Below are 15691 nucleotides of genomic sequence, written 5' to 3'. Positions count from 1 at the left end.
CTCACTTTTATGAACAGTACTACGCTGCCGACCTAACAGTCCAACGTTCCAGTGCTGGAATGACCAGGCTGCAGACAGCCGCGAACACTGCTCTGCAAACACTGCGTTAAATGTGCACCCTGCTCATTCAATTCAGTGCGTCAGAGTAGAGATTTTAGCTGGAATGCTATGATGAACCAGTGTGTTACGTACCAGTAGTATCAGAAAATGTGTTAAACAGAGGAATGGCATGGTAAATAAGAGAGAGATCTAGCTTACCAGCCACTTCCTGCCAATACTGAGGCAGGCTGTTATACTCCGTACGCAGCAGTGTACCCATCTATCGGAGGTGAGTGACAGCAGAAGACAGAAAGCACATCACAACAAACAATGGTCAATGTAGTGTTATTGTTGATCATTTTTATGGACTTTCTATATTGTAGGCTTTATTTAGTTTTCTTCCTACTCTGTGATATTAGGGTCTCTTATTCCTTATTCCCTGACTTAACATAGCGATTTTCCTTAAAATGTCTTTACCCATTTTCTCGTGACTCGGCGTTGATTTAGCAACAAAAGTCCAAATACATGAATATCTCTGTTATCACAGCCGGCATGACAAAAATGTATAAGGCATAAATGATGGGATATTTAATACTAAATAACTTTAGTTATGTAGTATTTATCGATAGGAGCACTAATATCTGAGAATTACATTTTAAGCTTTCCTCTAAACTACCATTTCATTCAGTGTGAATACAGTTATTTATGGCCTAGATTGTAGCGACTTACTCCCCGACTTAACATACTGCTTTTTATTAAATTATCTTCAGCCCTTTTCTCGTGATGAGCGTACAGACAGACAGACAGACAGACAGACAGACAGACAGACAGACAGAAATTGTGAAAAATTAAAAAGTACATTTCCTTGTTACTGTGGACGCAACTATCACTGAAATACAATTCTTTATAAATTCTGAGCAATGTACACACACAAAACTCGTATTTTATATTTATTAAGTACGAGCTGTGTCATTGTTGGTGTAAATGATATAATACTATGTTTTAGGAAAATGTTTCTTCTCTTTTTAATTTAAAATTTAGTGCTTGATATTGTAATTTTGTATACCATTTGCCACCGAGGTAGACACCTCTTTTACAAATAAAGTGATTTGATTCGATTTGATTTGATTTGATTCTTCCTTTCCTTTCTTATATTTTTAAATTTAGAGATAAATTAATTATACTCATATTGTGCCAATATGACATGTATTTTCTCAGCTGTTTCTTGCTTAGGTCTATATATTTTTATACCCTTACTTCTTTATTCTACTTTTCTTATTTCTTACTTACAGCCTTCCGAAGACATTAAGGACGAAATATTCATAGAACAACATACCGTCGTTCAGCTGGTACCGTACATCAAAGAAGAAACAAAGTATGTGCATCACAAATAGCATATGTTTTACCTATTCACAGTTGTGTTCAGTAGTGGATGTTTTATCTCTGAGAACTGGCCGTTTTCATCAGTTTAATCCTTTCTTTTAAAGGTTACATTAAAACAATAAAATCTTAAAATTCTCTTGGTTAAATTTTTCTAAAATATTCACGAATTTTAAGTTCATATTTAGTGTCCCTTCATGTAGTTTTATTGAATATATATCTACAAGAAATCTCTGGTAGAGCTAGATATTTCAAAAATGTATTTGTTTACAATATTTTAAGCAAATCAGAAAAATATAATCTTTCTTTCAATGCCACTGCATCATTTGTTAATCACATTTTTATCATCTGAAATGACAACTGCAACTTTTACCTCCAGATATTCTCAGTACTTTTGTACGTTTGCACCAACAGAAAGAGACAGATTATAAACTAAGTCTACAAATTCAAAATTGTTATTTTTTAAGTGCATTGCAAAGAATATAATTATTTTGAACTAACATAATTTAGCTTCATTAATCAGTATATTGATGGCTCAGTTCAAATACAATAACTCAGAGAATATCATTTTGAATTATATATTTGATTACATTTCCTTTTTAATGATCTTAGCAGTTCTAATGTGGGTTAAGTCAAATTCCTACATCTGTGAATACCAAAGCTGGTAATGTGTTGTTTAAATGAAACGTTCAGTTCAGTAGTGCTACATCTTACATATCATACTTTTCAATGAAACTTCTACGACATGACACCTTTCTCCAGAATGTCTTCGAAGGAAAGCCTCTAGGGAAGAAGTCGAGAGAAAGGCCACGTCTCTCATACCTTAGGAACATAATCAGTCAACTGGGTTTTGCTTCCTATGTCACGATGAAAAAAACTGCTGAAGACCGTGGGATGTGACTGCAGCGACAAGGCTTAGCCTTTAGATAATGAATGGATGTAGCTCTAAGCGTAAAAAGATATCGTGGAATTGAATTTATGTTTGTTCCATTGTTCTGGTCACACTTGCTGATTGTTGCCATTTCCCACTTTTCATTTTACTGCTCATTGTCAGTCAGTTGCTTGTACTTTGCTGTTTGCAAACACATACATACAATTGGGCAGCTACAAGAGAAGATTTAAATTTGTGCAAGTTGCCTAAGGAATTTCCAGAATTCGTCAATAAGGGAATTTAGTATCTCGTAAAAGTAGGTAAATAATAATGTTATGATATATTTTTATTTAAAAATTGTTATTTTTGTCAGTGATGTAACAGAGTAGCGCAAGTGTATGTACTGTTTTCAAAGGCTTTAATGCTGTAGTATTTTTTTGAACAGTAGGTGTGCTATTGGACTACTTGCTAGTTAACTTTTTGCTGTCGGATCTTCGTTGGTTACTGTGTGAAACGGTCTTTGAAAATCCCTGGGAAATGACTGTATAAGCTCGGATTTGTGCTCTTAGCCGCGCCCTTGTATCGGCAGGTTCCGCAATGGCTAGTCATAGCTTAAGGTTTGACTTCAAACCAGATAATTCTGAAAGGTTTATTTGATTTTGTGTGTGATTATATTCTTCTCTTTTGTTGTGTTGCATTGACTTGTTCCTACTGTACATTCACAACTAGTGGCAAGAAATATTCATTTCAGTCTTCAAAACTGCCCAGCGCACTCTCTCATTAGTCGGATTCGAACCATGCACACAACTGAAGAACGCCCAAATACGTCAAATCTTCGAGGTTCAAATTCTGCTGTTTCTTTGTAATTCTTGTGTAACAGGACACGGTAGGCTACGTTGGAGAACAAGCTTACAATATTGCCAGCAATAAAAATGTTGGTTATGAATACTTTTCGCACACCAAATTATTTCACCATGCGTATTTATATTTTTGGATGGAGTTTAATTTAGCTTTCTTCCTAAACATATCTAGTGCAGAGGCACTCTAGAACCAGCAAAGCGACAAGCCTTTTGTGTGTATTATTTTTCCTTGGTATAGAAGGCGGAGGACAGTCCATTTTCTACGTAGCTTAGTCCGATGTATATCACAGGTTTTGTATGCTTCCGAAGGATTCACTTGACCGGATCTTACTCTATCTACTGCTTCCCACTGTTTTATATCTCACCTCTGGCGCTGTGTTATCCTGACTCTCATTTCAGCAGTCTACAAATATCATGCAGCAACTTAAATTACTTTTCTTTAAATGTCAAAGATTTGCCATGTCGATTTCCTACTGAATTACATAGAAACAGGTTATGAAGATTCATAAAATTTTTGAATTGCTGAGTTGTGGAAAGACGCATATTCCTGAGCTTACCAATTAGTGATGAGGTTAACTTCCAGCATTCGTTGCGGTTGAGAACGACAGGACAGATAACAGTTCGGTAGATCTCAGATTTTAGATGTTCCTTCATCCGACGGTCGCAAATGCGCCAGTTGTCATTCTCCACTTCAGCCAGGCTTTGTATATCCTTAAGTTGACTTCATCAGGGATTGTAGAGCTCGTGCTATATCTTCACCGTCAACATGCATGGTTTCAACTTCGCGGCGGTGCAATGTCATGTATTCTGTTTCTTTGTTGAGACGCGGAACATATTGCGCCAGTCGATTGTTTCGACCTTGTGTTTGACGCTGGAGGTCAAGCTTATTCTCTGTACTCAAAACAACATCATTAGCGTAGAGAAGTGTCCATGGTATTGGCTTGTGCAGGTCTGATATAATGATGTCCACGCAAGAATGAACAGCAGTGGTGATAAGGCAGGGCCATGATGGACTCCTACAATCATGCGGAAGTCATCAGACGCTCCTGCGGCAGCTTGAACATAACTCCTTGGTTCTACCTAGAGCAGTTGTACCCTCTCAACATGGTGCTCTGCAATGCCATGTTCTTGTAGCGCTGCCAGATAAGGTCATGAGGAACGCAATGGAAGACCTTCTCCAGGTACAGAAAGTCGAGATGAAGCCTCTTTTTCTTTTCACAGTGTCAATTAACAGCCGTGCAGCGTGGATTGCTCCTGTTGTGCCATAATTTTTACACAAATCCAGCTTGGCTCGTTGTAAGTATGGCTAAATCGCTAATCCTTTTGTCGAGCATTTGTTCGAAAACGTTCCTCCCATGGCTCAAGTCTGATTGGGCAGTGATTAGAAAAAATGGGCAGGGATTCCGTTATTTTTGAATGGATAATCCGTCGCCATTCTGTTGGCTTCTGACATTCTTTGATGATCTTGTTGAAAAGCTTGTTTTAGCCACATAGCTTCGTCCCACAGTCGAATGAAACGAAAGTACGCCGGTAGACCATCCGGACTGATGGCTCCCTGATTTTATTTCCTTCAGCATAACCTGGATTTCTTTGACATCAATTTCCTTCATTGGACCTTCAAAATTCCAGCATTGAAATTTTGTCAAAATAGTTCCACTAGCGTTCTCGCGCCTCACGTCAGCCGAGTAGCAAATCGTTTGTTTCCACATTGATGCTGTAAAAACGTTGGATTTTTCCGTTTTGTGATGCCTCGATTTGACTAGCCGTTAAATATCCCGCTCGTCTTCGCTCTTGTCAACTTTCATATATAGACTTGCATACGATTTGCCTCTCTTATGGCAATAACCTCCTTCACTTTACTACTGGCTGCCTTGTGGGAATTCCAACTAGCAAGAAACTCGAGGTACAGCTGTTCCTCCAACCTTACTGCATCCTTAACATCGTCATTCCGAAGTCACGTGTCATTGTCGTTGTCGCCCTGACTTAGTTGTTCCAAGAATAGAGCATGCGGCATCTTTCAGTTTCGTCCAGCTCACTTCAAATATGCTGATTTGGGCCACTGTAAATTTTGCAACAACGTTGGCCTCCGTCTCACAGGCGCCAGCATTTGACCCTTTTTGGTCCATTTCCTGCGAAGCACTGGGCACTTGGTGACTTTATGCGCAGCTTGCAGATGACTGGTCGGATGTAGTCAGTGTGAGTTGGATGGGAGCCGCTGCAGGACGTGACTAGGTATGTTCGTGATGATTGGCCGTCGTCATTCTTCTGTCCGCCATGGGCCGTGTGGTGTTTCTTCCGTCCGACATGTCTATATAGTCAGTGGTCTTGTTGACAAGCAGTGCCCAGAAGGCATCATTGGTTTCCGTACCCAGTCCAGTTTGTGGAGCGTTGCACTGAAAAATTGGAATTTCCCTCTATCAACAACGTACACCAGTTACATCAAGCGATTGTCATACTTTTGCACTTCGGGGACTGAAATGTCAAATTTTGCTGATATAACAATGCCAACATCATTAGTTAGTTGCCCTTTGGGTTCCGTTGTACATCAGCTAGTAACTGCACCGTATTTCGCATGACTGGTCTTGACTACAACTTTTTTTTGCACCTCACAGGTGCCAATATGCCTTCTCTCATGTGCTTTAGCTAATTCGCTATATCGTCCAGACGTTGTTCAGTGATGCGATGCAGAATGGGGGTTTAGCCATCACAGCCCATGCACCTAGGTTCTGATTCCATGATACATAGTTCGATGATGATGCGATGGTGTTATGTTACAGCCGACTTGTAATGAAGCATTTTACAGCTTATGACAGCAGGTAGTTAAGCCGCTCCGGACATGCAAAACCGACGCCCTTTGCAGCCGCTCTTCTGGAGAAGGAACGCTACGCTCGTTTCTGCATTAACTTCCAGAAAGGTAGACTACCTCTTTGCCGACTGCTCCGTACCGAACGTCTCAGTCTCCGAGTCTCCGCCAACATTGCTAGTAAGGGCTTTGTGTGTGTTTCCTCCGCGAGAGCTATTATTTTTCGCTCAAGTCTGCCGGCAGGCCGGTGGGGAACCCGTATCCGTCACCTGGGACGCGCCACGTCTTACGGCAGTGTAGCTGGTTAATTGAGAATATTCATCAATACAAAATGAAGTACCATTTTACTGCAAAACTAATTGAGAACATGATAAATCTCTTGTCACTAAAATCACGTAATCACGTAAAGAGGAATTGCCACAGACTATTGCACCTTTTGTTTTGTGAGGTACACCACAAATCATATGAAATAAAAACCGGTGTCGTATTTTCTGCCCCCTGCTGTCTTGTGGTGGCAATATCAGTATCCTGTGTGGTGATCCAGTGGTGTAGCCTGTCGTATCTTGAATCAATGTCTCCATTTTATTTGTCCACTTATTTTATCTTAAGAGTGCTGTAACAACACGTGGTCGAGCCTCCCACTACTTTACTTGTGAGGATGTCATGCATTCAGTGCATACACCATGGAGTGGGAAGTACCACTTCCTTTAGAATGTATATTGGCCCATATGAATGACTTTTCACATGTGCCTGTTATTTTCACATGTGCCTGTTACAAGCAGATCTCACCTTTGATGAAGAAATTTATAATTCTCGCTCTTCTTTCCCAGACTATCTAGACTATCTAGAACCGCCCTGCTCTGGGGAGACAGTCACAGACTTGGGTGCTATCCCACGATGTTGTCATTCCACTAAAATAATCACTTTGTACCTGCAAGTTCTTGAAATTAATTGCATCGCATTCCACTACATGCCAGCAATATCCACTACGGTGCAATTCAGTGCCCTGTCATCTTGATTTTTGCTTCAAGCCTTGGTCTTCCTGTTCCTTTTAGCTGTAGTGTTAAAGGAACACTTGTATGAATATTCAAGGACGCGATAGCTTGCATTTTGGTTCTAATATTTCAGAATAACAAAACATTGTGATAAAACACTACAACCAAAGTTATATTATTTGTCGCCATCATAATGTCTATGACAACAGTATATCGAGATGAAATAAAAGCATCAGGGTTAGGGAAGGAGCGGTCACCTTATTGTTATCTTTATGCTTTTCGAGGATGTCATCAGGATTAGCAGTGTCGGTGTTGCATACGGCCTCTCTTAAAAGCAGCAATTGAGACGTAGACTAATGTAGTACATGGTAGTAAGTATGAACTTCCTAGTATAAACCTACCGTACTATATGTAAGTCGGCTGTATTTGATTGCATATTAAAACTATGTAATTAGGAATATCCATACTGTGACGTGATAGAATGCTGCAATGATATGTTTATAATGTACAAATTCAATATGTATGTTTGCACGATACTAAATACTATATATAAATGATTTTCCATGCTTCAGCAGATGTTGTTGATTATCGGCATATAATATTCTCAACTTTATTCATGTCTACAACACTGAGATACTCTCAAACAACCCCCAAAACGAGGGCTTTTACAAAAATTATTACTCATCTGCTACAATCCGTAGAGTGGTTGAACAACATCAAATATCGAAAGCATATACCGGCCTCGGTGTAGGAGATCAAACTCATCCGGATTTGAATAGATAAACATTTGCATTTCTTGCATTTCTTCTTTTAGGCTGTACCACTTCTTCTTACGCATTCTTTAAATGAGGTTGTCTGTGAGTTCGTACATTCCTGAATCGTCAGAGATTTATTGCGCTTGATATCGTAATTCGAGGGAAAAGACGCAAGACATCCTCCTAACAACTGAGAGCTACGCTCTGCATTTTACCTCAGATCATGTTTGCCCTCAGGAATGTGCATGGGATATCAGGGAGTCGAATGTTCACTAGCATTTCCTTTGTGTGAGAAATGTAGTGGAGTTGACTGGTGATATATTGGTAACTTCTTTTTTAATTTTTTCTTCGTAGATCGAGTCCCGAGGTGAGCTACGCAGATCATCAATCTCTGGATGGCGGGGTACCTTGTTTCAAGTGCAATGTGTGTGGTAAAGTCATCGCCAGGAAGTTGGGTCTCTTACAACTTCTGAAGATACATAAAGATGATCGTCCCTCCAAGTGCGATCACTGCGGAAATCTCATCGGCAGTGGAAACAGCCTGTCGGAACACGTCACGATCGATATCGAGCAGTCGTCCCACAATTGTGAAATTTCCTATAAAAGCTTTACAAAGGAGACTATGATGACAAGGCATATGCCGTCGCACGCACTCCGGAAGGACAATGAATGTTTGTTATGTACTAAGATTTTCAGGGATTCGAGGGACTTAAGCACACACATGCGGTCTCATACAGGCGAGAAGCCTTATTGGTGCAATGTCTGTGGCAAATCCTTCAGCCAGAAAGGCAGTCATACAGTTCACATGCGTAGCCATGCAGGCAAGAAGCCGTACTGTTGCAAACACTGTGAGAAGACCTTCACGAGAAATTACAGTCTAGCATTTCATTTGCGAACTCATACAGGCGAGAAGGCTTGCTGTTGCAGTCTATGTGGCAAATACTTTAGCAGAAAAGACAACCTAGCAGTTCACATGCGGACTCACACAGGCGAAAAGCCATTCTGCTGCAATGTCTGTGGCAAATCCTTCAGGCAAAAAGTCAGACTAACTTTCCACATGCGAATTCACACGGGCGAGAAGCCATACTGCTGCAATGTTTGTAGCACATCCTTCAGCATGAAGGCCAACCTACGGCGTCACATGACGACTCACACGGGCGAGAAGCAATCCGGTGCTTTTGGCGAATCCTTCAATCAGAAAGTCAGGCTAAAAGTTCACACCCCAACGCACACGGGTGTAAAGGCAAGCGCTACTCAGTAATGCTATAAATAACAGTGTTCAGAGAATAGTCTAACTTTGTCCGTTAAGCAGGGAACTCGGTACAAGCTTGATCACCCCCAGGTCGGGAGTGATTTCCCTGATTGAAAGATTTTTTAACTACTTGCTTAAAAACTATCTTAGATTTAAATGAATAGTATAATGACCAAGAGAAATACTTGTTTGGGTACGTTTATTTAATTCTTGAAAATTCCTACCATTTTAATTTGACAGTACTATGGGCAAGAGCGTACTAAACACTTTCACAATGTGATACCGAGTTTCTCTACTCCCCAAAAAAAAACTTCTGGTTTTCTTTTATAGTGTAACTTATTCCTAATTATTTTAGACTTTACTAATAATCTCTGCCTGGAAATAAATCTTTCTGTGCCTGTTCATTTTAGATTTGCAAGGTTTCCATGTACTTAAAAGATTTAAATTGGCATACATAATACTCACGAAATATTCTGTTATGTTCGTTAGCGCTCCTGAGGGATCTAGGTTATAGACGTACAATTCATAACAGTCACACATGGATTATATTACACTACAGTACAGGTAATAGTTACAGTATTTATGGCCTTCATCGTGTTTTTTTTACAGCTGTTCATTATGATACACAGAGAATCAGATCGTATTTCATACCCTGTTTCGGCTTCACAAAATTTGTGCGATTCCATTCCGAAACGCGATCGTTTTCTTGGTATGTAAACTTTCCCTTCTAGCCACCCTTTCCATAAGAAGATATTCTCGTCAACTGATACTTTGCCATCACCGATGTAAGCTTCTGAAAATTTTGCTATGGGTTCATCAAATACTGGCTTTACCTTGTCAGTTTTGGGAGAAATTCGTCCAGGAGTTCCTTTACATGCAATTAAATCTACCGACACGAGACTGATGTACTCAACCACCTTCAAATACCACCGGATACCGTGATCGAACCTGTCAACCGTCTGATCCACAGCCTGGCGAGGAAAAATATATTCTGCATCATCAGCTGATGGGAAATAGGTGGTCAACAAGCAGTTGCGAGAAGTATAATGTCCTAATTTAGTTTTTTCTGCACAATCCCCTGCGGCAACAGTATGCCCATAAGAATATTTATGTCGTCCTCATTTGTCACCTGGTCTTGATTTCTACTAGTTGGGTTTTTCCTGCTAAACTGAGTTGTACGTGCTATTTTATGCCGGGCTTCTTTGTCTGTTCAGCCATGTTCTGGCATATTTCGTCATTTAAAAATTTCAAATTTTTCGCTCGATTTTCTTTTTCCTAAAAACTGTCCCGTTATATCATGATAGAATTTGGATCAAAGCAGGACCTTACTTTGTCGAACTTTGGTCCAGGCTGTCGAAGAAGTTACACTGGTTGGACTTTTATCAGTATTTTCCTCACCACTGTCACAGTCATGGCTCCTACTGGAACAAGAATTGACAAGGTGTTATCTCTTTCCCGAATCCTAAATATTCGCATTAGCTGGGCCTGTACTCTGTACATTCGAGCCTGCAGTACTTCTTCAAGGTAAATTCCTGTCACTTACTAATTTCCCTCCGGAAAAACTTCGGTAAGATCCCTCTCCTCCCCACTAATTTTCAACAGTTCGTTTATCATGACTCGTAGATCGTCCTCCACTAACGCTGGGGACTGGTGATTAGTTTTAGCGGGAAAAGTTTAAGAAAAGGAATTGAATAGAACCTTGGTCTCTGCAGTTTGCTAGAAAGTCAAAATTGTGCTTGCACTATGGAACACATGCGTGCGATAATAAATGTGTAACTCGCAGTAATCACACACTCCAGCCGTGAAGAAAGAACTCGAGGTCGCTGTTTTAAAGTGTCATCAGAAAGGTCTGTTGAGAATCATGATCATCAGAAATACCTTCTACAGCAAGAGGTTTTCTAGCAAGGGGTGATTAAGCGATGAGTTAGAGCTGCAGCGTTAGGCTATTGGGCTTTAGGTAGTATTGGCCCGAACGTAAGTTACGATCTCCGTGATAGAACTCGTGGATCACACATTGGAATTGGGAGAACATAGTTGAAAAACATCACATCACAAGGCAGACTCGTCCAGAATACGCTGCTGACAAAGAAATAAACCTCTCCAGGCAGCCAACTGAGAAAAATAAATTAAAATCGGCGGAAAAACCCGCGTTCCCAGCCGAGCAAGCGACTTGTAGCCGCGTATATCGACGCATCGCCTACCGAAAGGGTTTACCACGCACTTGTGATCCGCACTGGTGAGATCCCGCACTGCTGCGCGATTTGGTGGGCACGAGCGTCTCGTAAAGCCGAAATGAAGCCGCACGAGATTTAATAATAATAATGATATTTTGCTTTACGTCCCACTAACTACAGGGTTAATCTAAATGATTTTCGGGTTTTCGTGAATTTTTTTAACATGGACAACATACCTTTTTATAGTTGCAGTAACGGTTAGACAAACTCTCAAAGTTTTGTTTTGCATCAACTGTAGTTACATAAGTAACCACCAGATGGCAGTAATACCAGTGTTTACCAAAATGGCGGTTAGCGATAAGGAGAAAGCTTTTTGTACTCTTGAATTTCATCGACACCGATCTATTATCAGAGTCCAGCACCATTTTCGGACAAAATACGGGAAGGAGCCTCCTTCCGACAACTCTGTTCGCAGATGGTACGCTACGGGTAACATTAATTGATGGCCGCCCAGATGCAGTGATAAGAAGTAATCCGAATGAACACAGAAGAATCATACGACAAAGATGAATGCAAGTGGTAAAAGACTACAAGTGCATGAGAAAAACATTCAAACGTTTGAACGAACAGTTCAAAAGAAATGGCCATTCGCTTCTCTCTAATGAAATCACGAGTAAGTCATTAAAATCCGTCATATCTCTGCATCGCAAGTGTTGAAAGACTCGTCATTTGTTGGCTCTTACGTCTCAGGGGCTGTTAATGGCTCTTCGTCACTTCCGGACATGACTATCGGGAATCAGGTAAGGCCTACTTCCTTAAAACAAAAGCTTTTATAATCTGGCTCTTTTAATTCAATTAAAAGCAATGAAATATGATGGCTGTGTGTTCTCACAAATATGGCCATAAACAGTGGTCTGTGATTGGTGGCTTCAATATAACGCTGCGGCTGGGCGATTTCTGATGAAATTAATATCCACCACAAAAGAGAGCCTGAAGAGCTATTTACAGAAAAACACTTTGTGGTTAAAACGAAAACAACTCTTCGACGTAGACATAACTTTTATTTAGGACTCGCCTACTCCTTTTAATTTTTAATGACTGAAGAAAGCACCATTTCTCGTCATTCGTATCAATCTTGGACAAGAATGTTCGATGCTGTTCATGATCAAGTGAAGACGCACGAATGGTTACACGCTGTTGTTTTCGCTTAAATCACACGGAAGTCACTCTCCCATCTCTGAACTTTTCCTCAGCGATTGACTGCTTACATTTCTTAATTCTCGAGTTGACTGACGTGGGCCATCATGATTCGACTCGTTCAGTTCTTCAAAGGCCGAAGTTCTTGTTGATTATGTTTAAGATTAAAGTCAAACTACTCTCGTGTCGTACTCTCGCCGAGAGCAGCGTCCCCATACTTGGACCGGCTGAGCTGCTTTTGCTCCGCTGTTATCGAGCAGAATAATATGTCAGAAATGTTCGTTTTTCGCCACTTTGCACTCCATTCTAACACTTCACCTTCTTCAGAGCAGCACAGCAATGGCACTCTCAATAATAAACAATAAACAATCTTCTGTCTACCTTAAGGGCGCCACGGACTTGAATATCAACCCAAGAAATTGAATTTTCCTTCGGAAAATATTGTCTGTAATGGTCTGGAATCATTTAATTTTTCTGTCTTCGCCGTATGACTTTAAGTGTCGGGAATGTCCGAGGTCATGTTCTGCTCGTCTGCTGCAGGTCTTTATATTTGACGCTGATGGGCGGCCTGCGTGTCTGGATGTGGGATGATGACGACGATGATGATAGTGAAACACATAGCCTACTCCTGTCGTATGACGTCTCCATCCGACGGACGAATTGCCATCAACAGCGCCTTGTGCCTTCACTCAGTACCAACACTATGAAATGGTCCTAACTGAATCCAGGCTTCTGTCATCCAATTTAGTGGCTAGAACTTGTATACCACCGCCTCTCTTGCCAAAATTCTTATGGTGAATTTTTCCACCAATGGAAGTCGAACCGCCTAATCACAGTGTCATGCATGCAAGCGTGTTATTTATAGAGATGAGAAGAGAAAATTTGTTGTGAGTATTCGCAAACCTCTGTTTAATTGCAGTCAGTTAGTACAGCACTCACTCCTTGCTCTTTGACGTACGTTTCCATTTTGTTTTGCTGCTTTGTGAGTGCTTCCGTCTGCTTTCTTATAAGTATTCATCATGGCTGACAGTGTAGAGCCTGTACGCCTCGCGGTTCACGACTCTCTGCTGATCGGATGATGCAGCATCTCCTGAATGTAGACCAACAGTTCTCGTATGCTCCAGGGACACAGATATTCTTCCTGAGGGGTGGAAAATAGCTCGATAAAACAGACTTCTTGGAGGGAATTTTCGATACGAAGTGAAATCTCATTTCAAGTCTATATCGGTACCCGACCATGGTGTACCGCCCCTACGTGGTACTCGGCAGTTCCAAAGGAAAACCTTTGGAGCTGGTAAAAATTCAAAATTATGTAGCTATCTCTTATCCACATTCTGTGTTCCTTTATCAATTGTTTCCATTCCTTTGCCAGTGGGATCTGATAACAACACAGCAGTAATGTTAACTCCCCTCCTAGTAAGTAACCCCTGCCTGTCAACTTGATCCTCACTTTCAACTCTTGTTCTTTTCCGAGGATGTATCCCGCAAGATTTGTCCGCTAGGCAGCGTAATGGTAATAGACGAAATGCGCTTTCCGCTTTTCGATTGCTTTATATGAAACTTATATGGAGTACTCTAAATGCGTGATAACTGAAACGAAACTGTTACTTAAATGTATAAAAATGGAATTACCTTGTTCTGCTCATGGGAAATTATCTGTAGGTTTGCGGATTTGAAAGAGGAATTGAAGAAAAAGGCGGGAAAACATCTGGAGAGGTGCAAGAGTTGCTTGAAAGGTAAGTCTTTTAGTGTTTTTGTTACGATTTCATTCTTTAAGTTCAAATAGCCTTTTGAAAACATGCGTGATATATACAGAGTAGAAAGGTCGCTACTTGGGAACTACCGATCCCCAGCTGAGTTTTCATTCCTGTCCAACCTCCCTTGGCCAACCGCTGTTCTCTTCCGTTATTAGATTTGCGGGGCGTATGATGTATTTCATTTTCATACCCTTCCTGATCTCACAACTCTGCAAATACTGAGCCAATCTACATTCTTTGTATGTATACAACCGCTATAGAATATATTTACAGGGTCAGGAAAAACGGAAGCTGCTTGCTTTTTACCTTCTACGGACGAACTTCCTTTCTTAAAACATGTACAATTAAACTTTACCCCCTGATCGTAAACAAATTTTAATACAACGTCGTTCCAAGTGTTCAGATTTATGGACATGATATCAGTTTATTGAAGACATGTTTTCAGTACTGGGAATTCGAACTAAGTCATCACAAGCACTGTTATTAGTGTCTCTTATAAAGAAGAATTTTATTAAAAATTTAGATCCATGTGCTGATGTTAGATCGAATTTAGCCGGAGAATTCATTGAAAGCCTGGATAGTCAAGATACTGTCGGGGGCACTGGTAACAATCGATCAAACAATCAATCAGCCATCAATAATCTGATTTTAGGGCGTTCACCCAAGGGGCAGATTACCTAGTCTTTTCTTAAATAATTTAAAATGTTTGCAATTTCTCGAAAATCTCCAGGAGTAAATTGTTCCAATACCTAACTCCACTTCCAGCATTATCGTCATATTGTGATCTTTCAAACCACTCAAACTCATTAGCTTACCAACGCCATTCCACGCCATCTCTCTTCTGACAGCTCGGAACATACCACTTACTGTCGAACACAATGTCATGTGCACTCGATTCAATAACATCACCACCTTCCTCGCTTTATTTCATGCTAGATCATGTAGGTTGGACATATTAATTTTATTATAGTATTTCTTATCTCAGGGTGAACGTAAACAGTGCCCAGTTGAAGCGTGTTTCAGCCCTCAAAAACCCGGCATCTGACTTGGAGAGAATGATGGCCGGTGAGTTGTCTTTATGCTGCTGGTTTTCGGGAAAGTGCTAAGATCCGGAAGGAAGATGTCGTAGTCTTTATTAACGTACAGAGGATAAGAAACCATGGAAAACCATCTTCAAGGCTGCCGACGGTGGAATTCGATCCCACAGTCTCCTGCTCGGTGTCGCCTTACTCTCGAACCTTCCAAGCCCAATGATCATTTCTCTAAATGTGCATTTTGAAACCGTCTTGTTAACAGGATGAAGAACGGAGCTAAAGAAGACGACTTGGACTCATTAGGACAAGCATATACGACTTTTTATTTTCCGTAAAATGATCTTCAAGACTAGAAAATATCATTGATTTCCAATTAATGTCCAGATCTAGAATTGTAAAAACATGGGGTTTAGATTTAAGGATAAGGAGCGGAGACGCGTGGAATCTTTTCAAGTTGCTGGCATCATTTTCTAAGGTGACTGAGAAGCCTTCGCTCTCGAGAATGTGCGTTTTCCACACCGGTGAGACTTGGTGCGATCAGATTGATACGATTGTCTTAAAACAACACGAGTTT

General features: G+C 40.6%; 1 protein-coding gene across 1 annotated transcript in view; it reads left to right on the top strand.

Annotated features, from left to right (window-relative positions):
• LOC136866922 (zinc finger protein 568-like) overlaps window positions 1-9318 on the top strand; it is a 58443-nt gene extending 49125 nt beyond the window's left edge. Inside the window, exons 4-5 of the mRNA XM_067144015.2 lie at window positions 1332-1414; window positions 8058-9318. Coding sequence (XP_067000116.2) covers window positions 1332-1414; window positions 8058-8964 — 990 coding nt within the window. The 3' untranslated portion in view covers window positions 8965-9318. The remainder of the gene's footprint in view (window positions 1-1331; window positions 1415-8057) is intronic.
• The last annotated feature ends 6373 nt before the right edge of the window (window positions 9319-15691 follow it).

Source organism: Anabrus simplex, chromosome 3 (genome assembly GCF_040414725.1).
Source record: "Anabrus simplex isolate iqAnaSimp1 chromosome 3, ASM4041472v1, whole genome shotgun sequence".
NCBI classification, from domain to species: domain Eukaryota; kingdom Metazoa; phylum Arthropoda; class Insecta; order Orthoptera; family Tettigoniidae; genus Anabrus; species Anabrus simplex.
This window is presented reverse-complemented; position numbering and strand designations above follow the sequence as displayed.